This window comes from Aphelocoma coerulescens (genome assembly GCF_041296385.1).
Source record: "Aphelocoma coerulescens isolate FSJ_1873_10779 chromosome Z unlocalized genomic scaffold, UR_Acoe_1.0 ChrZ, whole genome shotgun sequence".
NCBI lineage: Eukaryota > Metazoa > Chordata > Aves > Passeriformes > Corvidae > Aphelocoma > Aphelocoma coerulescens.
Genome location: NW_027184085.1, coordinates 58,787,894 through 58,814,222, shown reverse-complemented (window position 1 = coordinate 58,814,222; position 26,329 = coordinate 58,787,894). Strand labels below are relative to the sequence as shown.

The 26,329-nt window shown below is 37.0% G+C and overlaps 1 protein-coding gene across 3 annotated transcripts in view; it reads left to right on the top strand.

The window, feature by feature from the left end:
- DMXL1 (Dmx like 1) overlaps window positions 1-26,329 on the top strand; it is a 78,521-nt gene that overhangs the window by 48,329 nt on the left and 3,863 nt on the right. The window contains exons 28-45 of one of the 3 annotated variants that reach the window (XM_069002348.1): window positions 537-785; window positions 1,163-1,276; window positions 7,233-7,396; window positions 9,135-9,274; window positions 9,609-9,694; window positions 11,547-11,748; window positions 12,995-13,112; window positions 14,413-14,475; window positions 16,335-16,421; window positions 17,077-17,198; window positions 17,314-17,455; window positions 21,262-21,312; window positions 21,590-21,650; window positions 22,141-22,268; window positions 23,192-23,284; window positions 23,747-23,838; window positions 24,748-24,800; window positions 25,906-26,123. In XM_069002348.1, coding sequence (XP_068858449.1) covers window positions 537-785; window positions 1,163-1,276; window positions 7,233-7,396; window positions 9,135-9,274; window positions 9,609-9,694; window positions 11,547-11,748; window positions 12,995-13,112; window positions 14,413-14,475; window positions 16,335-16,421; window positions 17,077-17,198; window positions 17,314-17,455; window positions 21,262-21,312; window positions 21,590-21,650; window positions 22,141-22,268; window positions 23,192-23,284; window positions 23,747-23,838; window positions 24,748-24,800; window positions 25,906-26,123 — 2,183 coding nt within the window. The remainder of the gene's footprint in view (window positions 1-536; window positions 786-1,162; window positions 1,277-7,232; window positions 7,397-9,134; window positions 9,275-9,608; window positions 9,695-11,546; window positions 11,749-12,994; window positions 13,113-14,412; window positions 14,476-16,334; window positions 16,422-17,076; window positions 17,199-17,313; window positions 17,456-21,261; window positions 21,313-21,589; window positions 21,651-22,140; window positions 22,269-23,191; window positions 23,285-23,746; window positions 23,839-24,747; window positions 24,801-25,905; window positions 26,124-26,329) is intronic. The other 2 variants (XM_069002345.1, XM_069002347.1) reach the window with 2 other exon arrangements.

Sequence of the window (26,329 nt, the reverse complement as noted above, 5' to 3'; positions counted from 1 at the left end):
ATTCACTAAGTCCAGTTTGTTTATATTGCTTTCTTTAGCCAAAAACTGTTACTGCTGGATCTAGTAGGGAGCAACTAAACAGGAAGTAGGATAAAGTTGTGTCTTGTGCTCTACTTGCTCCTCCTGGAGCACCAGTATAGTACGTCCTTGCTCCTAAGAAAAAACACTTGCCAGACCATGTAGTGCAAGTTGATGCCCATGGCTTTTGATTGGTTTTACCACTGTAAAGTGGGAAGATAGAATTTCAATTTATAGGATTATAATGTAGTTATAATAATAGAATAATTGTTATACATTTCTTTAACCATTAGTCCAAAATGTGAAGCTAAAAAATGAATAAATTGTTAAAAATAAAGAGCATGCCTCCTTCTCCTGCAGTTTTCAACTTAGATTTCCATGTCTAGAACTTAGAATTTTTCTACACTAGAAACTACTAAGTAACAGAGATTGCCAGACAAAACACCCATGGTAGTTTGGAGTATGTTTACACACACATATGTGCTTTCTTAAAGAATATGTTTGTTTTATATAAACAGGAATGACAGCTCTAATACGTCTCTTGAATTCTGCTGGTGAGGAAGCCCAGCCAGGTCTCACAGTTCTACTTTGTGAAATTCTGACTGCAGTCTATCTCAGTCTGTTCATCCATGGCCTTGCAACACATTCTAGCAACGAGCTGTATAGAATTATGGCTCATCCACTTAACAACAAAATGTGGTCTGCTATCTTTGGAGGAGGAGCTCATACGCCCAGCAAAGGACAACAGCAATTAAAGACGAAAACTGGTCAGTTCTCTTGTTTTATGTATATTTGTCTTCTGGGTTTTTTAAGAAAATTATGTGACTGCTGAAAGCTTAATTACTTTAAGTAGTTTGTGTTCAATAAGAATTTGGTATGGTTTTGGATTGGCATAGAAAAACAAGGATCTTAAATTATTGATGTAGATACTGTGTAGAAGAGAATAGTGAAGCAGAAGTGAATGCTACTGAAATAAGGTTTCCAAGTAGCACAGCTGCTCTAATATGAGGGAGTTAAGTTGATCTTAGAGAGTTTCCAATACTATTACAGCCTAGTTTTTTGTTTATTTTAAAGCTTTCCAGTTCTCTCATAACTGGAATATATTCCCATTTTATGAATACAGTATGTTTTCTCTCTTTGACAGGTAGGCACTTCCCAATGCCTAGCCCACATCAGGTAGTAGTGTTCTCCATGGAATGCGTGGGGTTTTCCAAATCCCTTACCTCCTTCAGTACTCATAGTCCTACCAAACCTTCAGGCAAGATCCTAGATTTAGTACTAGGCCTCTACATGCAGTTTGCTATGTGTGGTTTTTTTTTTGCATATGCAGAAAGACAGAAAAACTTCTGTTTGCAAGCCATGACATCAAAATTTGAAGTAAAAGTTTGTAATTAAAGAAGCACATGAATTGGGCATTTTTAAAAAAGAAAATTGCTAGTGCTGTCATATTCTTACAGCTCTTCATTTGAAATCAATATTAAATATATAATTACTTTAACCATGGTTTGAAAAGATCAGAAGTGTTTCATATCTTTGTTGGAGAGCTGCTTGTTTTGCTTTTTGAATATAAGCATTATTATGCATGTGGATTTCTAAGTATTCATTCCAGACATTACAAACGAAAGGTGTCTTGTTGATATTCAAATTTGATATTCTAAGAACCCTTTAGAAAAGCAAACAACCTTCAAGTTTCAAATTCAGGTAATGATAAATTATCCTCACATCCAGAATGAATTCCTGTAATGGTTTTATTTTGGTACGGTTACATGCTTTTTAATTTAGTTGGACTTCTATAAAACCAAGAGCAAAAATGCTACCATTAACCAAGTTTTTTAAAGGAAGATTTTGTAAAGATAAATTTACTTAAACTGTGTTGACTTTCTAAATAACATCTGAATATATATGTAGAGAGATAAAATGTAACTTTATATATTTTTAAAAATTTTTATTATTTATATTAGATATATGTTACATATCAAAATGTCTTACCTTGCATTCAAGGAAAACTGTAAATGCGGCTTGTTTAAGTATCTTCATCAAACTTTTAGGAAAGTGTTTTTGGAGTAGAGATCTTTAACCAAAAGTGAGCTCTTATGCTAGATCTGATTAGCTTTCTCTGTGGTATTGAATAAAGATTTCTCTTTATGACTCTGGTAAGGTAAATATGTTTGCTGTTACAGAATTGTCAGAAGCCATAACTGGCTTTTGTTGGCAACTCTGCTAACTTGGTGTTGGTAACTGTGTACTAAGCTGTGTTAATGGTTTACCACTGATTTAAAGTGATAAGTATTTTTACAAAGAAGTGTATTCTGAAATGTATACTAAATATAGCCTGTCTGCTGTATGTTTTTCTTAAGAAGGAGTGCTGGCTGTCTGATCACAGGTTTAATAAAACCGTTGCTGGAAGAATCCAGAAGCTCAAACTAAAAATTTAAGGGCAGAAGGGACATCTTTAAATACTGGTTTGTAGGGCTAATCACTAGAAAAGGGCCTAGAGGGGTGGTGGAGTCTCTATCTTTGCAATTACTCAAAAACTTGAACAAACTAGGCCATCAATTAAGTCAGCCCTGTTCCGAGCAAGGGGTTGGACCAGGTGTCTTTCAACCTATGTAATTCTAGGATTCAGTGGGTTATTATTTGTTTTAATGTGTGTTTATGCAAAGCAAATTTGGGGGAAAGGTATTTCTCAAAAATCTTTTCTCTGTCACATTAAAAAAAAAATGGTGGGTGAAGAAAGAAGAAAACCCCCAGACTTCCAAAGAAGCAGAGGGATTAGGATTAAAATCAGCTATATTTTTGTGCCTTTACTGTTTCTGACACCAGAAACAAATACTGAGAAGTGACTGAAATGCTTGTTCAAGTCAACTATGCCATATTCTTCCATAATATTATTTAGATCTTTTCTATAGCTTACCATTTTGTTACGCTTAACTAGACTCTTTTCCCTTATGTTTACTTTTAGATTTTTGTGGAGTGTTTCCACTCTCAAATGGAGATCAAAAGCTAAAAGTTCTGAATGCTAATATTTCTAATGCAATAAGGCTATACATGTCCTCTCCTTCTTGCCTCCCATCCAGTCCTTTAGTACATACCTGAATGTGGATGTTGATCTCCAAATTTGAAACTTATTTTAAGAGATCATAACACTATGTACAGCATTGGTCAATAAAGTTATTTCCCTTTCTGCTCTTTGCTTTAGTTGACTTGAGCACATAGTAGCTTTGAGTATAAAATTTCACTTAAATAAATATGGTCTTTCTCTTAAACTGTGAAAACAGGAACCAAAACCAAGTACCTAGTAGTCTTAAAAATTCCTAACCTCTATTAGGAATTAGTTTTTTATGAAAAATCGGTTTTATTGCCTCTGTCACATAAAGATCAGACAAAACACAGCAGTTTGAATGCTTTTCAGAGCACTATACTTTTCAGTTATGTTTTTGCAGTTGCAGCAAATGATTGTAGCAAACAGAACTAGCACGTGATGTTTTTTTTTCCAAGAGGCAATTATCATCTGAAAAAGAACCTTGTTTTTGATTACAGTAGATTTTTTCAGTGTCATATTTACTGTATTTCTCTTGAAAACTACCTTAGAAAACTGTTTATAATTTAAGTCTATATAGAGATGGTAAATTCTCTATCATCCAGAAGGTTCTTAAGGAAGAATTTGACCTTTAACAGTTAGAAATCCATAGATTCATTTAATATATTCAGTTATTCCATGCTGCAAGAGCAAATGAAGGGAAGTTGAAAGAAATATGTGTTTTAGCTCTTCCTGGGAGGGTTGAAGTGGGGTAACAGATCTTTTGATTATCACTGCATGTCTTAGAACCTGGCAGAAATTAAGGGATTTTCCTTGTCTGAAACAGTCCAATATTCTTGGGAAATAACATAAATTTTGTATTTGTCTTATAATTAAAATGGGAGAAAAGATAAATGCTTCAAAAAAAAAAAAAAGCAACTAAAGGAGTTTTAACTAGAAATATATAAGAAATATGAAAGGCCATGTAGTTGGTAATTTGAAATCCCAATCCCAAATGACAGTCAGAATTTTAATTAATTTTTTAATGTACTTAATTTCTTTTACAATGTATAGAAGGAAATTTGTATTTGTAATGTTTTTCAAACCACTTAGGTGGTTTTACTTTCATTTGCCTTAAATACTGAATTTTTTTCCAACGGCTAGCCTGCAGTATTCTTAAAAATACAAAGAGTGATCCAACAGAAAGGAATAAAGTACTTTTTAAAAGTGAAACACTTTCTTTTTGAATTCTGCTTAGAAAAACAACCTGCAGGCATATACTTGCTCATTTCTGTATCATGCAACACTTGTTCCTTATTTCATGCCTAGTGAATTTCTTTTTTTTTTAAGCAGTTGCTAAAAATTAGCTAAAAATTCATAGTGATGCATGTGCATGCTCTTTCTTAACTGATAAGCTTTAAATAATGAAATGAAAATGTTTTGTACTGCAGTTATTGTGGTTTTGACTTTTAGAACAGGTAAGTGGATTTCAAATACTATCCCAACACATAGTGTTATGATATTCCTGTTTCAAGATGAAAGATAAGATGTCTTCATCTTTTATTAGATTCCATATATAAATTATTTTGTAGCTATTGTGGTTTAACTCCAGCCATCAGCCAAGCCCCAGGCAGCTGCTCACTCATTCCCCCACTGGTGGAATCATGTAGAAAATGGGAAGGGTAAAAGATAGAGAAAACTCATGTGTTGAGATCAAGACAATTTAATAGCAAAACCAAAAGTTGTGCATGCAAATAAAGCAAAACAAGGAATTAATTGACTGCTTCCCAGTGGCAGGAAGGTGTTCAGCCATCTCCAAGAGAGCAGGGCCCCATCATGTGCAGTGGGGACTTGGGAAGACAAACACAATCTCTCCAAATGTCCTCCACCTTCATCTTGCTTTCCCCCACTTTAAGCACTGACCATGATGTCACATGGTCTGGAATATCCCTTTGGTCAGTTGGGGTCCCCTGTCCCAGCTGTGTCTCCTCCCAACTTCCCATGCACCCCCAACTCCCTCACCAGTGTGGAAGTACAAACAGCAGAAAAGGCCTTGGCTCTGTGTAAGCCCTGCTCAGCAAAACAAAACATCTCTGTGTTATCAGCCCTGTGTTCAGCACTAATCCAAAACACAGCCCTATATTAGCCACTGTGAAGAAAGTTAACTCTACCCCAGCCACAACCAGCACAGTAGTTCAGCTGCTTGTGATGATAATGTTCTCTTCATATGGGGTCAAAAATCTTTCTGCGTCTTGGAATAACATGTTTATTCCTGGTCCAGAAATGATCAGGAATAATGGATAAATTCCATCAACTAGTGTGAGTACAGAGAATTTGTCCATTTGAAGAAAACAAAACATGGTGAGGTATAAAAAACGTGGAAATTTTTTAACACTATGTATTTAAATCTTACAGTTAGCTCAGTATGTGTTGTGAGCAAATAAGTCTTATATATGGAAATACCTGTTTGTAAATTACCACTTTTTCTCTTGTTCAGAGTGTTAGACCTTCTGTTTTCAGTTGATTGGAATACCCATAAGAGTTTTGAAGGACAGTCCTGTCAGGCACCTATCAAGACTCAGAAAGTTTCCTGTGGATAAAACATTAAAAAAATGAGGGTATAGGAGATACTTCTTTGGGGTAGTATACTCCAGGAACACATAGGTGTGCTGACTCTTCTTTTGCCATCCCCAGCATTATTTACAGAAGGTAATTTTGGAAGCTGCAGTGGTAGTTAGTTTTGTTGGCCCTTGGTGGCAGAAGGGAATAGGAAAGTTAAAACAATAATAAAAGACATGCATTTGTGATGTTCATATTAGTTCATCCTTGCAACCGGTCTGGCCCAACATGTTGATGGTTGAACTCAGTGACAGGGATATCTGTTCATCAGGTGAGCTCTTTAAGCCTACAGAATTGCTTTCTTGGCTCCTACTTATTAGTGCTGTTCGATCATAAGGCAACCCATACTCCCTTCTGCTTAAGAAAACTGACTCAGTTAAATAGGTGTTGGAAGTTCTGTGGACTCCAAAACAAAGTTCAAAAAATCAACTTCCTTTTTATCTTCATATTTTATCTTTCTTTGTTTTACCTAAGTCTTGAACCCACTCCTTCACTGTAGAAACTGATCTCTGGACATTACATGTATCTATTTGAACAAAAAATCTTAAAACAACCCCCAGCTGAACAAGAACAAAAAAACCCAAACACAACCCTCACCTTTTACAATCAAGTAGGAAATTGATTCAAATCCATTTTGTCTGTTATGAAAGATGGCCAACAACTCTCCAAATACAGTGTCTTTTCTCTCTTGTCACTTTCACTTCTGATGTGTTTGGAGACAGGGACAGTGACAATCAGTGACAGTATCATTCTTCCTCTACTAATAGGAAGACTGTATTGGAATATGATCCTAACAAGATCCAAAATTACTTCAGGATATCAGGTGATACAACTGTGTTAAGGTATTCGTGAAAGGTTGGATAAACTATTTCCTTGAGTACTGTAGTAATCAAGACTGTAAATAAAACCTTCCATTGACACTTAGTGGGAAGAAAGTCAATGTTGGGGCAAGTGAGGGGACCTCTCTACTCCTAGGATTTAGGGTGTTACTGCAAATAGTTAATCTGTCCCTGTTTAATAAGGTGTATATTAGATTGTGTTAGTTAAAATGTGATCTTTTATATTTGCTGGAGAAATGTATTGTCAGGGCATAGAGATTTAGCAGAATTGTACCATTTAGAAAAAGTACAGATCTCCACTAGAGGGAGACATGGAGTTAAAAGTTGGAGTAGGAATGGCAAGCTTACATATTTGCAATATATACTCTGAAAAGCAAGACTCCTGGCTTGTCTTAAAAGTAATTATAATCAATACTCAGTAATTCTAATTAATTAAGTTTTGCAAGATTATTTTTTGTGTAATAATATTCACCTTTGTAAGAAGAGAGCTTCTAATGCCGTTATGGGTGTATTATTTGTGCGGGGAGTTTTTACATTCTGGAATTCTAGTTGCACATTAGTTTTATGCATTTGAGGATTAACATTCTCTGTGTTTAATTGTTACAGGAATGCTAAGATAAAATTCTGAAATGTAATGATGAAAATTTTTACTTTTTATTATTAATCACTTTATTAAGAGCAATCAGGAGGTGAAGCAGATGGTTTAAAGCAACATACTGTATTTTCTTCTCCCATAGATGATGGAGAGAAACAGCAAAAACCTTACAGGCTTTCATTAAAAACCTCTCCAAAAGAGAGTTCTCAGTTGCCTGCATTGCCATTGGTAGACCAACAATCATCATCTTATAAAGAAAGATTTATCCCTCCTGAACTTAGCATCTGGGATTATTTCATTGCAAAGGTAATTTTTTTGCTGTTTGAACAATTAGGTGTTTTCTGTCACTTTTGGATTGCTATTTTTTCTCTTCTTAGTTATTATTCTAAGTATTGATAGGATCTGCATATTTTTATTGCTCATGTTTAGCTTTTTCTAAAATGCTGCCTGCTCATATTTTTGAAACAGTTTCCTTGAAAACTGTTGTTATTCAATTAATTTGTTTTCAGATAATGGTATGAACAAATTGTATTGGTTTTTATAAATGCAGAGTACAAATGTGTAGATAAATATGGGTCAGCTATTTAGGGGAACAAGGAAATGGGAGAAGCATTTTATCAGCTTTTTCAACTGGATGATGTTGGGGAAGATGAAACAGGAAAGCCTTATAAATATGATTGCCTAACAAAAGATTCTGGGAATATGAAAACTGTGAGCGACATCGAAATGAAGGCCATCTTTGAGATACAGAGTCTTAGTTACTGAACAACTGGAAAACAATGGTATAGCCGGCTGAAGGTAATCCCCTCTTGATTGAACAATACCCTCTGCTTGCAGACAGGTCCAAGGGTCAGAGCAGACCCTACTAGCGCAGCAGAAGGGGTCCAAGGAGTAGTTTTTAGAAGTTAAAATGTAACACTCTATGGTAATGTAATAACTCTTATAGGCTGTATGTAAATGCTATAGGATTTGTACCTTGTATTAGATTGGCTAGTGAGAATTAGAATATTCACTACAGAAGATGATTTATTGTATTGTAACAAGGACCTCGCTCTCTTAGTAATGCTCTTCTCCTCTTAGTAGCTCTCTTAGTAACTCTCTTGCTCTTCTTCTTCCTCTTAATTCAGCTCTCCTCTTAGTTTGTCTCTCTTGCTCTTTACTCTCTTAGCTCTCAGCCTCTTGCTCTAGTGCTCTTGATTCATCTCTCTCTCTCCTACACCTTGGGCCTGCTTGGAGCTGCAGCTGGCAGCTCTAAGCAGTGCCTCTGTACCCACGCCCTCTGCAATAAACTGCATGCTCCAAAGACCTGCTTATAGAGATCTCTCGTCTCCCTCCATCCGTCCATCCCCGCCGGGCCCGACCGAACCCACACCCTCATCACCATCAATTTCGACAGGATGAAACATATGTTGCATGCCTACTGGAAATCAAATTATGTTGCCTTGTTAAGTCCATTGTGTCAGATCTTTCTTTGTAGAAAGTTACATACTTCTGTTGAATTGTCTGCACATTTCTGTATCAAATGTTACCTACATAAGCAAAATAAATTAGGTAAGCATATTTTAGGAACAAGGACAAAAAAGAAATTGAAAATACTGAATAGCGCATTGAAGCACTGATAATGGGCTGATTGTAAATATTGAGCACTGTTGGGAGAGGATAGGATTTCTCTGAGCTGTTAGAAGAACTGAAGAGAGCACACCCTGATGGTTTTGGCTTGTGTCTGACAAGCCTGTGTGTCCCCGGTCTGGTTTGATATATCTGGCATGAAAATATAATAAGAATTGGAAAACATTAGCATTTTAATTTTCAGCATTAGAATTTTCAGTAATGTAAAAAGTAGTTAAGCTGTTAAAGTATGTATTGTTTATGGATAATTACCCTTTTCATGAGGTACAAGCTCCAAATGTTTCTAAACTGAGTCAGATGATATGTCTGCTTTTTATACAAAGCATTAAGCATTATAATGATTCAAGTTTTAGAAGGTAATTTAGAATGAGATGTTGACTAGAAGACACTTACAGAATATTGTTTAAATTTTTAGCCCTTTCTTTCATCACAAAGTAGAGTGGAATATGATTCAGAAGAGAGTCAGGAAAGTGATGAAGATGATGAAGACATTGATGGAGATATGTTTGGATCAAATTCACATAATCAAGAGCATTCTAATTCAAATTCTTACAGGTAAATGACTCTTTAGAATGCAAGATATTCTGCCACGTCTAGACTTGCATTTCTGTTTTTTTATTTTTGAGACAATATACCAGTTACTGGATATTTCAGTGTGTTATCTAGACATAGTAGTTAATTTTTCACAGTAATTATTTTATTCATTTTATTAGTATGTGGTATAGTGACTTGAATTCCTATAATAGTACTTACAATATTCTGAAGTATGGTTTGTAGTTTTCAGTAGTTTATAATGAGGATTTGAAGCTCTAAATTTAAAACCTAATATTGAATAAGTGAGAAAATTATATTCCTATTAGTAGATGACTTACTAGTGCTTTCTTGTTAGTTGGTCACTGATGAGATTGGCAATGGTTCAGCTGGTACTTCACAATTTGAAGATTTTCTACCCTTTGGCTGGACATGATCTTTCAGGTAATAAGCAGCAGAGTTGTCTCTTCATACCTAATTAGCACATTTAAAATCAGTGATGTGTTGAATAATATATATATGTTGTAGCTTTTACTCCAAAAGTTCTTAGTTTTTCAGTGATATGGGAATAAATGTTCTGATACTGTTTATCATACAGGTATATTTATGAAATGACATGGTGGGTGGATGAGTGGGTGAAAGAGGATGCTTAGTAGTTAGCAGAGGTCTCTGCATACTTATGTTTTCTTTGCTTGTTAGTCATGTAGGAATGTTTGCAATATTTATTTCCTTGTGGAAACACTATAATTTTTTTGTAGTTGAAGTTTGAAGTAACATCATTCTTACTCCTTGTTTCATAGAATCATAGAATGGTTTAGTTTTGGAAGAGACCTTTAAAGATCATCTAGGTTTAACCCTGCCCACCGCCTTGTAGGCAGGGACATCTTTCACTAGATGGTGTTGCTCAAAGTCTCATCTGACATGACCTCCCACATCTGAAGCATCCACAACTTCTCTGGCAACTGGTTCTAGTGTCTCACTGCCCTCATCATAAAAAATGTCTTTCTTTTGTCTGATCTAAATCTGCTCACTTGGTGTGAAGCCATTACTCCTTGCCCTAGCACTACAGGCCTTGGTAAAAAGTCTCTTTGTGTATTTCCTGTAAGTCTACTTTAAATATTGAAAGGCTGCTATATTATGTCCCTGGATCTTTCTCCAGTCCAGGATGAACAACCCCGACACTCTAGCCTGTCTCCATAGGAGAAGTATTTCAGCCCTCTGACCTGTTTGATCCCCTCCACAGGTCCCTGTCATTCCTATAGTGGGGGCCCCATACCTGGATGTGGTGCCGCAGGTAGAGCATCACAAGAGCAGATTAGAGGGGCCAAATTCCCTCCTTTGCCCTACTGGCCACCCTTCTTTTAATGCAGCCCAGTATACAAAATTGGTCATGCCCAGTTTTTCATCCACTGGTATCCCTAAGTCCTTCTCCACAGGGCTGCTCTCAGTGTATTCACCACTCAGTTTTGGTACTGGTGATTGCCCTGACACAGGTGTACTTGTCCTTGTTGCAGCTTGTGAGGGTCACATGGGCCCACTCCTCAGGTCTGCCAAGGTCCCTGTGGGTGGCATCCCTTCCCTCCAGCAAACCAACTGCGCCTCTCACCTTGGTGCTCTCTGCCAGCTACCTGTGGGTGCCCTCACTACCACTGCCTGTGTCATTATCACAGAGATGGAACAGTACCAATCCCAACATGCATCCCTGAGGGATGCCACTTTTTACTGATTTCCATTTGGACATTGAACTATTGAGTGTAGCTCTTTGGGTGAGGTCATTCAACCAGTTCCTTAGCTGTCAAACAGTCCACCTTTTTCCTCCAGTTGAGAAGTAAATATTAAATATGTGTGGGACATAGTCAGAGGCCTCACAGAAGTTAAAAGTGGAGGACATCAATTGCTCTTCCCTTGCCCTCCAGTGCAGTCAGTTCACAACAGAATGCCACTAATAGATGACTTGCGCACAATTTGCCCTTTATGAAGCTGTGTCAGCTTTCTCTTATCACCTGCCTGTCATCCATATGCATTGAGAGCTTCCAGGAGGATCTGTTTCATGATGATCTGTTCCATGATTTAATTTCTCCAATGTCAGCATTGGAGAAATCTATTTGTTTTTTTAGCAATGAAAGCACAAAGCAGTTCATCCTTTTATACTTGCAAATAGCAACTTAAGGTTTGAATAAAGCTTAACTTGTGGAGATATTAGAAATAAACTTCAGACTTCGCCTGCTGGAATTATCTTCATCAAGGTTATAATGGAAGGGGGAAGGGTTTTACTGTTGTTTACTTGTCTTTCTAGAGCTTCCAGTTAGCTCCCCAATATGCCATGCAGTTTTGAAAACTTTACAGCGCTGGGAACAAGTTCTTCTCCGACGTCTTGAGCTATATGGGGGTCCACCTCAACATTATATTTCAGTTCATGCTTCTGAAGATGCTCTCGCTGCTGGTCCTGCATTGCTTCGCCACAAAACTTTACTCGAGCCTACGAACACTCCTTTCAGGTGAGTCTAATTCCTCTAAATACTGACTGTAATATCTTTGATACAAATCAAGCATTAGGTTGTTAGTGCACATGATAGATTGCAACTTCAATAACTATGTGAAATATGGAGGGTACATGTCATATTTCATGCATCTCTGGTCAAAAGCAAGAGCAGGAAAAACATACCACGGTTTCTAATTTTTTTAGATTCTTTTACTTAAGCTTAACAAACAGATTTTGAGTGTCTCTGGAAAAAGTATGTTTGACAACAAAATAAAGAATAAAAAATTTGCCTTGAGAGATAATTATGGTTAAGTCACAGTGAATTAAATAATTGCCCCACCTTTAGAGGTAATAAAGTTACTTCACGTTCTTATCAGTATTGTTACCTAAAATCAAAGAAGTAGTACTTATTATTTATAATATTTGCGTAGTTGTGACTTACCATAATTGCATGTTCAGCCAGAAGAGTGTGCTCAGTCTCTTAAAGTGTCATTTTAAAAATAGATTTCTGCCTTTTTAATCTTACTGTTACTTGTGGCTTTCAGAATACAGACAGTCTAGTTTTTTACTGTAAAATGTTTCATCATGGTCACACTTGCAGTAACTTGAGTTGATTAAAAGGGACCATCTTAACACGTATCTGCTGTCTGGTATTATTTTTAAATTATGATTTAAAGCAATTCAGAGTTTGATGGATTTTGGCTTGTCATAAGCAGGTATATTTATAATTTTTGCTTGAGTGTGCCATTTCTAGGGATAAGCATAAACATTTGAATTCTGGTCTTATTCTACAATCCTTTCAATTTTGTTCCTGAAAAATCATGGATGTTTCAGAGAAATTACACAGCTGATGATGTGTTCCTAGCAGGAAGTGTTAGTCATTCATAGGCCATGTGAAAAGATCACTTGTGAGGACTAAACAGAAATGATTCATTTTGTAAAGAATGAGCTGGACTAATAAATAATCTGTGTGCTGCGCTTACCATTGTGTAATCTCTTGAAGAGATTTTTCTCAGTTGTCCCAGGATAGAGCGAGAAGATGCTCATACTCTTTTTTTTCTTCCTTTTGCACCTCCTCTCACGTGTAAGTTTTTCAGGAAGAGGGTATTAAACTGCTTTCAGATAGGCCTTGTATACTGTCTCTAGCTCTGTAGTTTTGCTTCAGCATTTCTTCTGATTATAGTTTTATTAGAATATAAAATACTGCACTCTTGTAATAAGTATGAGCATGATGTAAATGTTTATTCAACTTTGTTCTGTAGGTCTAGCAGTCATGTGGCACTGTCTGTGAAGAGGCTCTGGCAATACTTGGTCAAACAGGAAGAAGTCCAGGAAACTTTCATCAGAAATATTTTTACAAAGAAGCGATGCCTAAATGAGGTTGGTATGGTATATAAAATGCAGAAAACGTTGCAGGTCAATCTCTCAACTTCACTTTAGTTATTTGGCTGGCTTGTTTACTTCTGGTGCTTGAGTGGTTAATGTACTTGTCTATGACTCCAAATCTGCAGTATTTCGTACAAAAAATACTTGTCCTTTGTTTCATAGAATACAAAAATAATCAGACTTTGACTGTAAAATGCCAACTAGCACAATGTTGCTACAGTCAGTCTCTCCTTTTAAGATCAGTATAAAAGCTGCCTCAGAAGAATGACAAAATTGAATATTTCAAAGATTAAAACCAATAACCTAATGAGCCGCCAAAGTTGTGAAAGTTTTAGTTTGTCCCTACCATAGTCATCCTGGCTTTTATCCACTGCTTCCATAACAATCACGTTATGATTCAATTTTAATAAGAAAAATGCTCATACAGCAGTTACTATTTCTGTCCCTGATTATTTGTCCCAGTGTCTAGCTGGATTCCAGTTCCAAATGCAGTTAAATGTTTTTAGGTTCTATAAGAGCTTTTGGATTTTTTTCTCCTTTTTTAGTTGGTCTTTTTTTTTTTACTTACCCCTACTCCTGATTTTGAAAGAATTGCTGGTATTACAGAAAAACTGTGGAGTAGCAGAAAACGGAGGAGAAAGAAGCAGATGTGAACAAATTAAACATGCAGGAGAAAGAATATTCATGACTAGTAAAGCCGTGTCAGCAGAGAGTTGTGCATGACCTAGTCTTCGTCCTGTCACAACTAGAATATTAGCTTGTTTGAGTAATGTTGGTTAATTGTGTTCACTACAGAGTGCAGTTAAAAGGAAAATTGTTCCTTTTTGCCTTTAAAAGTGCACCATTTTTGATCATATCTTAATGTTAACACAGCCATGCTTCTATGCTGTATGAACAGGTATTTTGGAAAATCTTAAGATGTTCTTTATATGTTTCAAGGTAGGCTCATTTACAGCCTTACACAGTATAGGTGTGTTGGCTTTATTTTCTATCTTGTTGCTGGTAAAATGCCAGTGTAGATTGCTTATTTTTCAAGAAATTTGACTTTTGCAATGGACAAGCTGGTGTTACAGTACGGAATAGGTAAAACTGTGTATTCTGTACTGAAAACAGAGTTTGGAAGTTGTTAATTATTCTTACTTTGTAAAATATGTGGATGTGTGTGCAAACATGCTGTTGTGTTTCAGTTGTCCTGTGTTGGGGTAAACAACAAGGAATTAAGATTTCCTTGATACTGCACGTGTTATGTCTTATCTTTATGCTTTGTTCTGTGGTTGTTCTTTCCTTGGTGAAGTCATTAGAGGAGCACAATGAAACCATGAAAAATTCTGCAGTGGAGGAGCCCGTCATCAATAAGGTACACAGTAGTAATCCTCAAATTTATTAGACTGTACATCGTTATGAATTTTTTTTTTTCTAAATGGTGCTGATCTCACTTAAAAGAGAAAGTCTTTGCTCATGTAGCAAACAAACTTAAAAATTCAAAAAATGCAAGGGATTGAGTTAAACTGGTCTTGTTATAGATTATCTGAAACTTAATTACCTTAGGTGGATTAAGCAACCAGGTACAAACAATATGTATTACCAAATCCTTTAGCTTGGCCAAGTGAAGAGCTGAAGTTGAGATTTGCCCAAGTGACAAAAATTCAGCAGGAGTATGGTACTCAGTACATACAGAGCCTTTGATCAGTATGAGATGTCTACCATAGTTGCTTATAAATGAGGGTGGCTAACTGCACTTGGAGCAGTTTGTTAGCATGATAGAGTTTGCTACTGAAAACTTTCACTGAGCCTTACTTTAAAGATAGTGACACATCAACCCATGTAACAGTATTTTAGCAACTGTCTTGAAGGATTGGTATGACATACTAAAAAAATAGAGTACTATGCCTAGAAATTCAAATGAATACCATATTCTTTAAGCTTTCTTGTACAAAACTTGTGTGAAGACAGAAATGTGAACTCTATGGTGTCCTTGGGCTACTTTGTTAATATTAATTATGTGATAAAGCAATATTAGCAAGGAGGTCATTGGAACTACATGGGGAAAAAATAATTTTAATTTCCTGCAGGTTTGTTCACCACCACACATAAATCATGGTTTTGTATCTGTTTGCCACTGCAGTTTTGTGCAGTGTTATATATATAAAATCAGTGAAGTAACAATTTTGTCTTAACATTAAAAAGATATTCTACTACTTGGTCTGTAGCAGCTATTTTTTTCAGATTTTGAAAAAGACCATTTGCAGTTCTGTGACAGAAGAATCTGTTTTCTTTTAAAGCACAGAAAATCAAGAATGTGAGGATATGAGGCTGGAAATAGTTCTGAAATAATTATTTGGGTTTGTTTTTTTTTTTAATTTAAATACTACATTTGTGATTCAGGTTTGAATTCACAGGTCACCATTAGTTTGGCAGTGTTATTGTTTTTACTGTAAAATAATTTTGTAACTGCAACAGTCTGGGTCTGTAACTAATCAATTTAGTACTTGCAGTGCTGATCTCTTTAATTTTGAAAAAGACTGCTACAGTGCTGGTAAAGCACAGTTTTGTTGTGTGCTGGCATGTACCTGGATGCATTTCTAAAATACAAAATGGGAGGCAACATTCAAATCCAACAGTATACCACATTGAGAAAAAAAAAAAGAATATGTGGTAGCAAAAGGTTTATGGTTCTGGAATGTACAGGATTCCAGATTTATTTAATTGTAATAATTGTGAATAGATGCACTGACAAAGTTCAAATTTTCCTGTTACATTTTCCTGTTCAGGAGCTTGCCTGCACATTGTTTTAGACTATCTCATCAGTTTCAGTGGGAAAAGGTGTTTGCTAAGAGCAATCAAAGACTTAGCAAACTTTCTTGAGAGCAAAACATCAAGATTCAAAATTTCAATCAACAGTGTGTTGCATGTAGCCTTGCTGGTTTTCAGCATCCCTGAAAAACCCGAGAATGAACACAGTACTGTCTTCTGTGACAAATTACGCTTTTTCTCTTGCTGTGGTAATCTTAACATGGCAATGGGAAGCTGTATTGTTACACAAAACAGGTTTACCGCACTTGTTACAGGCTATGTTGGCTGAGTTTTCTTAGAATTAAAATAAAGGAAAAAGAAGAAGAAATTTCACACAAAACATTGTTTGGTCTCTGTCCTTCCAGTAAAAAGTGGTGTTACATGAGAGTTTGCATTTAACTGTGCTTTGCTTTTTAAATACAGATAGAAACAGATTTGGGATACCCAGGTGGCAAGGCAAGAATAATCCATAAAGAGTCTGATATCATCACTGCTTTTGCAGTTAATAAGGTGAGTATAAAGGAGGTAGAATAATCTAATTGTGGTGTACTTCCACCTGATACACAGTCCCATTGTGACTGGGTGAGATAGGCTTTGCCAGCCATCCCGCTGTTTTTAGCAGCTACAACTTTTAGTGGTCCCATCTCTAAAGCACTTCAAAATTACCTTTTCATAAACTTCTACTACAGATTGTCATCTTTTTTCTACTGTGTAATGGATTGATGGAAGGGAGGGTGGCTTCTACTTTTTCTTTAGGCTTATGTGTAGGAGTATTTGTCCTTTTTTATCAAAGAGGAAATAATCTTTCCTTCTCTGTTCAGCCATGTTCTGTTCAGCCTTCAGAGCTGGAGGAGGGGAGCCTGACTGCAAGCCTTGTAGTATAGTTACCTGTTGCTTATCCTCTGAGAAAAACGAGGAGATACTTGAGCTGCTTGAGAGGTATAAGATGCATATAGTGTGTGATGCTATCCCAGATGCAAATAAGTTTTAAAAGGAAGACGTCAAGTATAAAGTTACATAGATTTGTAGATGTAAATGCTTGCAGTTTGTAAATTAAGTGTGTATTTTTATGAGGAACAGTGCTGTAACCAGGAAAAAAAAAAAAAAAAAAGAATTTTTGAGGTTTCCTTTTGCATCTGTCTTTCTGCATGTTATTTTTTTTCAGGCAAATCGGAACTGCATTGCAATAGCATCAAGTCATGATATTCAAGAATTGGATGTTTCTGCAATTTTAGCTACGCAAATCTATACCTGGGTTGATGATGATATGGAAATAGAAAATAAAGGGTATATATTCTTTGTTTTCAGTATCACACTTGACTGTGCATAAATCAGAGTACCAAACATGGTATTTAGTGTTGCTGTTCAGAATCTTAATTCAAAATGTTTCTTTCATTTATAGGGCTGATGATTTCCTAGTTATACATGCTCGTGATGATCTGGTAAATGTTCAGGGAACCACTCCTTATACTCATAGTAATCCTGGCACACCTATCAATATGCCTTGGCTTGGTAGTACACAAACTGGCAGGGGTGCATCTGTGGTAAGTCACTTGTCAAAGGTTAGCTTTATGTATTCTGTCTACTTCTCTCCTTTTGTCTGTTCAGTCTTGCTTGTTATAGTTTACAATTAACATACAACTAAATATAGCATTTCTGTGTAATCAAGGCAAGCTGGATTTTTTTATAACAATTCACTTAATAGGTTAAAATTCTGTGCAGAATTTAAGGCACACCAACTAAACAAGAAAAACTTTCAATCAAACCATATATTCTTTCCTTACTTAATGCATCATTTAAAAGCAAAGAATCAGCATTTGGGTAAGAAGTTGCCCTATAAATTCTTCTTTAATGACTTGAAGCCAAATGGTTTATCTAAAAATCATATATTCAGTAGGTTTCAGAATATAAATTCTTAAGGATTGGGTAGAAATATCTATATGAAATGTTGTGGTAGCTTTTATTTTAAGCATAGTCTTCAGCTTCATTATGAGTTTTAGAAAGAGATCTTGTGTCTGGAATGAAGCTTGCCCCTGAGCAGAAAGCTATTAGGTTAGATTTAATTCAGATCTAATTATAATTGTAGTCTGGCCATTGACATTCTCATCTTAGTTCCTGTGGAGCACAGATGCAGATCTGTTGATCAGCTGGCTGGGAGATGCTTATTTGGAGACACTTAAGTGAGCTGCAATGGTCATACAAGACACCAGCATCTCTCAGTCATTCTGCACATGGAGTGCAGAAAGAGGAGTGTTCCTGTAAGCAAAGGCATTAAGTCTTGTGACTCGGCTGCACTTGCTGTCATTTAACAGTTCAAAGCAAGTCCATAACTGGTCGCAGAATGAGATAACCGTATGTTAATTAATATTGTAGTTGGCTTTTGAAAGTAGCTGATGAATAGGTGGAATAAATAAGGTATAAGCAGTATAAGAATGGTAAGGTTTTCCACTTACGGAAGTGGGTATTGTGCCAGTACCTACACCTCTTCCTTCACTTTAGGAACCAGTGATCCTAGGTGCCAGTGTTACAGCTCTGCTATCACAATCAGGTCACTTCTACAAGTATTCTTTGAATGCCTTTGCCACTTTCTCCTCTCACTTCCCTTTTTAAATATATATATATATTTACATAAAAAATTTTTGTGTTTGTGTATTTCTCAACATTAAATAATTGTATATTATTGCATACAATTGCATATAATTAATGTAAATGGTACTTACATGACCTTCTATTTTGCATGCAGTAAAACTTTCTTCCTAAATATATTTGGCTATGCTTGTGTGGAATGCATTTGCTGTTAAGCTTTGGACCTAAATTTTGTCTGGCATACTGTTTGACTGTGGCGGAGAACCAACCACAGCATAGAACGACACCTGCCCACTAGGGAGGAAAGACAGAGGTACCTAATGAAGGACAAAGTAAATGAAGGAAGAGATAGGGATTCTTGGGAGGAAATAGTGTTGCTGTGGAAGAACTCAAAGCTGGAAGAAAGGCAGCTTCACTAAGACCTTTTTTTTGCTATTATTTGCTACTTTGTTCCTTCAGATCCTTGGTGTCATCTTTGCTTTTCCATATTGTGCAGCCCATTTAGTTGTTCTATACCATTACTGGCTTTTCAGTCTCATCTTTGCTTCACTTTCACCAGCAAGGGACACTCAGGCAGTTAATGTTTTATTAGCTGTAAGGTTTTTCTGTCACTCTTCACTGTTTCCTGTCACACAGTTCATACAAGGTAAGTAAGGAGGGTCATCCCCAGACACTTCAGCCCAGTTTGTTTACACAGTTCTTACAGGAGGTGTTTGTAAGAGAGTACTGAAGGAAATAGTGTGTACTTACAGCTTTGAAACTAGGGCAGTGTTACCAACAGCTTGTTGTACAAGTCAGTGTGACTGACACCAATATTTGCCAGTTTAATGGTGGGGTGGATTCTGCATGCATTTTTATTTTTCTGTCTTAATTTATATTAGGCCCAAAGCACCCAGCTCTTCAGCAGAGCACTGTTCTAGCCATCAGCTGTTCTAAGGGGAAACTTGAGGGCTAGCAGTGTCAAATGTCAGTTACATTATTAATGGAAGTATTTGCATTTGATAATTGTACTTGTCTTCTAAATTGGAGATACTGCACCACAGAGATATATTAGTGTAGCCTTTCAAAGGCACATTTCTGTAAATCTGCATTTTTCCGAAGTGTAATCCAGTGAGGGTTAGGAGATCATGATGTGTGCTTATCTGTTGAGTGGAGGAAGATGACTTCCATTGACTTCTGGATAAAAGTTAATAGCTGTAAAACTCCATACAGCCCTTCATTTTAGGGAAGAAATAGAGTGAACATGAATTACTGTTCTTCCATTTACATATAGAAGATAAGTTATGAGTTTAGAGAGCAAAGTATTGCAATTATAAGTGCACGTGCCAATCCGTAAATGTTTGAGGAATATAATTTTCTGTTGTCTTGTCCTAAATTTTAAAATTTATATATAGTTTTACCAAACCATTTGACTTTTTTCCTTGACATTTAAAGTACTTAGAAAAAAGAAAGGGAAATACGTATTTCAATATCATATTTTTTATCTTCAGAAAGTGTTGTGAAATGGACGTGAATAACTGAGGGGCACATGGCTTTCTCTTCAACAATGATAAAGCTTTGAGAATTGAAAGACCTAAATCTGCTTCCAAAATGTAATTAAGAGGATTGCAGTTATTCCAGTAATCCAAACCCAGGGAAATTTTTACAAGAAAGTAGATTATTTCCCTTCCAAGTACTTTTTGTCATTTTTGTTTGCAAACTGATAATTTAGAGGGATTTATTTTAAACTCTATTGATCATATTTAGGAATATGAAGCTTGTGAAAGTTTGTAATTCCTGCCTCCATCCAGTTGACACCCTGATAAAATTGGAGGCCAGGGCAGAATAGCATACTTGAAATACCTCATCACTATCTACTGCCCCATGACAAAGCAGTGTTAAAATACTGTACAAAATTATAGCAGTTGAAAGTCACAGTTGGATTCAATGATCTTAAAGGTCTTTTCCAACCTAAATGCTTCTCTGAAAGGAGTTTCTCTGAAAGCCAGCTTGCTGTTGGTGTGTGGTAAGTGATAAGCTGCCGTGTCCTGGTAACAAAATTTCGTTACATTTTCTCATTTGAAGTTAATACCTGCACAGATATATATTTTGTCCTTCTCTAATGTTGAAGTAAATAATACATGCATGAGCAAACCAAATCCAACAATTCTCTGATGAAAGACAGTCCTCAAAGTAGTCAGATACTTTTGAGAGCTGTCAGGCCATAAAGGAATGAAAACTTAACTTTAACATACATTAATAGAAAGAAAAGAAGGGAGGAGACATCACAGGCACAGGTGTGTTTCCTTGATAAGAAAATCCCTACTGTTTTTTTCCTTTTGTGTGTTGAACATATAATTTAAAGAGATGGGGTTTAAATATAATTGTCTAATGTCTCCAGTCCTCTTCACACATTCAGTTCTTCCCAGTATATATAATATATCTAATAAAATAAGAAAAACAAAAGTCTTGGTAATGCACTTTGCACAAGGCGAATTTTGGAATTTAGGAAAAAATATGCTACTGAAAATTCATTGGATCTGTATTTGTGAAATTATAAACACTTTTGAAGAATTTTTAATTTTTTATTTTTATTTTTTATACCAGTTACACGGTATATTGCTTATTCTGGATGGTCACAAATAACCACTTTTCAATCAATGGCAATAAGTTAACTAGACTTGAAAATAGATATATTCCTTCCTATTTTTTACTTCTGTTAAAGTTTGTTTACCTCTTTCTTTACATGCTTCTGCCTCTCTCTTACTTATCTTACAATATTCAGGAATATTCCAATAAATTTAATGGAATCAGAAAGGAATTGGCCAGAAAAGAGGTAAGACTGCAGTCTAAGGAGTGTTTATATTTGGATCCATACATTTCTGAAGCAAAAGTTTAATATTTATCTAGATATATAAAGCTGCAAAAGTGTTAACATCTACTTTATCTTGGAAGACACTGACTTCTATCTGAATCTCTAAACCCAGTACTTGTTTTCAGTAGGACTTTTGATCGGAAACAACTCTGTGCAATCACTAATTATTCTCTAGTTTGATAACTTTCTGTTCAGTAATACTGTTTAATTTTTTTCTATTTTTTTATATATTTAACAGATGCTCAAGAAAGCTATTAATAATGTCAGAAGAATGGCTTCTCATCCAACACTGCCATATTGTAAGTTCAGGTTTTTTTAAAAAAGAGGAAAGTTATCTAAAGATTATATATTTTTTACTCACCTGTTTCTTAGTGTGCTATTTTGTACTAGCACAGCAGTTAGTATATGTTTCAAAAGGTGTTTATAAGCCATACATACTGAAGCTACTTTTCATTTTAAAAAACATTATGGGGGGGATGTAGAATAGCCTTTAGAAACAGCAAAAAGTACTGTATTTCTCTCTTATTTATGACTAGAATGAAAGATAGTAGGAAAAAGGTGTTATTAGCTCTAAGTAAATAGCTTCATATTTCATGAGCATCTAAATACAGTTCTTAATCAAATAATGAATAACACGACTTTAAGTTGCAGTGGTATGTCCTGCTCCTACACTAAGCCAGATACCATGGCATAATTGTGGCACTAGTTATTTTGAGATGGTGTGTGTTTTCTTGAAATTATAGAAGCTACAACTCTTGTGAAGAGTCATGTCAGTATTTTCTGTTGCAGACCTGACAGGTGCTCAAGATGGTAGTGTGAGAATGTTTGAATGGGGTCATGCACAGCAAATCACATGTTTTCGATCTGGTGGCAACTCAAGGGTAACTCGAATGAGATTCAATTACCAAGGAAATAAGGTAACTGACAAAATGCTTCTGTACTCCTCTCCTCTCCTCTCCTCTCCTCTCCTCTCCTCTCCTCTCCTCTCCTCTCCTCTCCTCTCCTCTCCTCTCCTCTCCTCTCCTCTCCTCTCCTCTCCTCTCCTCTCCTCTCCTCTCCTCTCCTCTCCTCTCCTCTCCTCTCCTCTCCTCTCCTCTCCTCTCCTCTCCTCTCCTCTCCTCTCCTCTCCTCTCCTCTCCTCTCCTCTCCTCTCCTCTCCTCTCCTCTCCTCTCCTCTCCTCTCCTCTCCTCTCCTCTCCTCTCCTCTCCTCTCCTCTCCTCTCCTCTCCTCTCCTCTCCTCTCCTCTCCTCTCCTCTCCTCTCCTCTCCTCTCCTCTCCTCTCCTCTCCTCTCCTCTCCTCTCCTCTCCTCTCCTCTCCTCTCCTCTCCTCTCCTCTCCTCTCCTCTCCTCTCCTCTCCTCTCCTCTCCTCTCCTCCCCTCCCCTCCCCTCTCCTCCCCTCCCCTCCCCTCTCCTCCCCTCCCCTCCCCTCCCCTCCCCTCCCCTCCCCTCCCCTCCCCTCCCCTCCCCTCCCCTCCCCTCCCCTCCCCTCCCCTCCCCTCCCCTCCCCTCCCCTCCCCTCCCCTCCCCTCCCCTCCCCTCCCCTCCCCTCCCCTCCCCTCCCCTCCCCTCCCCTCCCCTCCCCTCCCCTCCCCTCCCCTCCCCTCCCCTCCCCTCCCCTCCCCTCCCCTCCCCTCCCCTCCCCTCCCCTCCCCTCCCCTCCCCTCTCCTCTCCTCTCCTCTCCTCTCCTCCCCTCCCCTCCCCTCCCCTCCCCTCCCCTCCCCTCCCCTCCCCTCCCCTCCCCTCCCCTCCCCTCCCCATAGAAAGTATTTTCTGAAAATTGTGTATATTTTTCTCTGCAATACATATGTCTTTATTATTACTATATATTTTCTTTCAGTTTGGAATTGTTGATGCTGATGGATATATAAGTTTATATCAGACAAATTGGAAGTGTTGTCCACTTACTGGAACTTCACCTAAGCCGTATTTGGTAAGATGAAAACTAAATTAGTTTCCATAAACTTGTGTTGTGTTCCTTACTTCTGTTCCCTTCAGAATAGCTTGGAGACGGCAAGGATTATGCTGATAACCAGTATTAATCAAGATTAAGTTATATGTTGCTGCCATCCTGTGATCTGTATGACAGACAGGTTCTTACATTCTAATCATACTTACTAAGTGGAGACTGGAAAATGTAACATGAGATCTGAAATAGCTTTAATGTTCATTGAGACTTGTCAATAGTTGTCACTTGTCAGTTAATTGACAGTTACGCAGGAATGCAGAGTATTTCCATGAAAAACAGAGTCTTACAGGGCATACCAATACCTTTATATCCCATGTTCTTTAAATTTCTTTTGAAACACCTTTCCTTCTCAAGGAAGTTTAATATTGCCTGCTTGCACAAAGTAGATTCCTTTTTAATTAATAATTTCTAACTGCAATTTTTCAGACATGGCAGTGTCATAATAAAACAGCCAATGACTTTGTTTTCGTCAGTTCATCATCTTTGATAGCTACAGCAGGATTTTCTTCTGACAACAGGTAATATCTGTAGTGATAATGCATAAAAGTGAAGTGGTGCCATATTTTCTCTCCTTTCCCCCACTCTGTTTTTTCTATGATTCTTCTTGAGCAGTTTAAGAGTACTTCTGCTTTATTTCTTAGCAGGAGGGGGAGAGAAGCAATGTTTGCAGCTAAATTCATGTGCCTGTTAAAGGAGGTTTTATAGGGAAGCACAGATATTCTGTTAATGTTCCATATGAGGAAGGGAAGTAGAAAGGGAGGTCCTGAGTGCTTCTGTCAGAATCCAGTGAGGGATATGTGGCAATGGCTTAAAGCTGTGCCGGGGGGGTTGAGGCTGGACATTGAGAAACATTTTGTTACCAAGAGGTTCAGACACTGGAACAGGCTTCCTTGAGGTCAATCCCCAGAGCCCGTCAGAGTCTGAGGCATTTGTTCAATGCCCTTAATGACATGCTTTAACTCCTGGTCAGCCCTGAAGCTGTACGGTGGGTGGATTACATGAGCCTTCTAGGCCCCTTCCAGCTGAACTATTCTGTTCTGTTCTACACACATGAAGCTGTGTTAAACTATTTTTATAGCTGTGGGGGATTTGCATAGTTCTCCATTTCTCATTTGTTTTCATAAGTAACTAGTGATCAAAAAATATCAAAACCTGCTAACATTCCCGTGAACTCGGCTACAAAAGACTATTAACATAAATCCTTTATGGAAATAGCCAGTCATAGAATCATTTGTGTAGAAGGCATGTTCTTGCAGTGTATGTTAAACTATAGAAGTAATTTGGGGTCTGCTCAAAAGTAATCATTGAAAGTCTGTTTACAGTGCTTTTGTGCCTGAAACAACCTTTTAAAGGTGCAGATGACTTTTCAAGTGTTCAAAATACCTTAGAACATTTGTTGCTGAATTAAGCCATATTTTTTTCTACAGAAATATTTGTCTTTGGGATACTCTGGTTTCTCCTACAAATAGCTTGGTGCATGGTAAGTAAAATGCAACAACCAAAATGTTTGACCACAGTACAAAAAAGATGTATTTGTGTCTCTCTTTATGTGTCTCTCTTTATGGAAGAGTTATTGTGGGAAGTAATTTTAACATTGGTGGTAAAATGTCTTTCACCGCTCTGTGTGAGTGCACCAGTGGGAATACAAAACCAGATTCTTGAGAAATTACTTGGTGTTCTGTATACATGATTGGTTTCATGGACATGAGCACCTTCCTTCGCGTACCTTCTGTCCCTGCAGCGCAAGTGCAAGCCAGACATTTCTGTTCTTTTTTAAAAGGTTCTGGGCAGCTCCTGCTATAGAACAGTTATTCCTCTAAGTAGGATTTTGGAGATGCAATAAATATTTAGCTGGGTTTGATTAGCTTTATTACTAATATTTTGTTGCATGTAATACAACAAATGCATTTCAGTATCAGAAATACAGAACTAAGATCAGAGAGTTGTGAACTCCTTGTATTTAAAGTATGGTGAATGTCTAAGTGTATTTGAGAGACAGATGGAATTTCTAAATGTGAATTCATAGGCCCTTTGAACTACAAGTACAATGTACCAAGCTGTGTTCTGGTAATTGTAATTTTCATTCACTTTTTCCATTCATTTAGGGGAGTAGACCTAGCCAAATAAATGTGAATAGAAACAAATTAACAGTAAAATGACTAGTGGAAACTTGCAAGAGATTTGGGCAGGTCATTTAGGAGGAATTTCTGGTGGGCGTTATATGATTTAAAATAACAAACAAATTATATTACTTAAAATAACAAATAAACCTGTTATTTTAATAGCAGATTATTAAAATAATCTATTTCTGGATTAATAGATTGTGATTACACAGGCTTAGAAAAAAGGTTATAATATTTTGTTAATACATATTTTAATTTCTTAATTTGAGAGTACTGCAGGTTCAGAATGTCTGATGGGAACCTGGGTTTACATATATATTAGTACTGCAATAAGTGGACTGGGTGTGGGCAGCTGGATTACATCATCAAAGTCACTGTTGCTACTGTCTTGAACTATTAGAGGTTGATTGAAAATTGAAGTTAGTGCTGTGTTTTATTTAAATTCTTTGCTTTGGCTTTCAGCTTTTATCTGTCATGATAGTGGAGCAACTGTGCTAGCATATGCTCCAAAACACCAGCTGTTAATATCTGGAGGCAGAAAAGGTTTTACCTGTATAATTGATCTTCGCCAAAAGCAGCAGCAACAGTTACTCCAGAGTCATGATTCTCCAGTCAAAGCAATTGCTGTTGATCCTGCAGAGGAGTATTTTGTTACAGGATCTGCTGAAGGCAACATAAAGGTATTAATGAGGGGGAGGGAGCAGAGATGATGTGTACATTCTGAAAGAATCTTGTACAGGTGTGGAACCATCAGATGTCATATGTACTGCATTTGTTCTCAACTCTGACCTTCACATGAACTAATTTAATTATGAAATGTCAGTCTTACCTCTTCTTAATGCAGATACCTCCTTTTAATTATTGATACCTTAGTGTCTCTCTATAG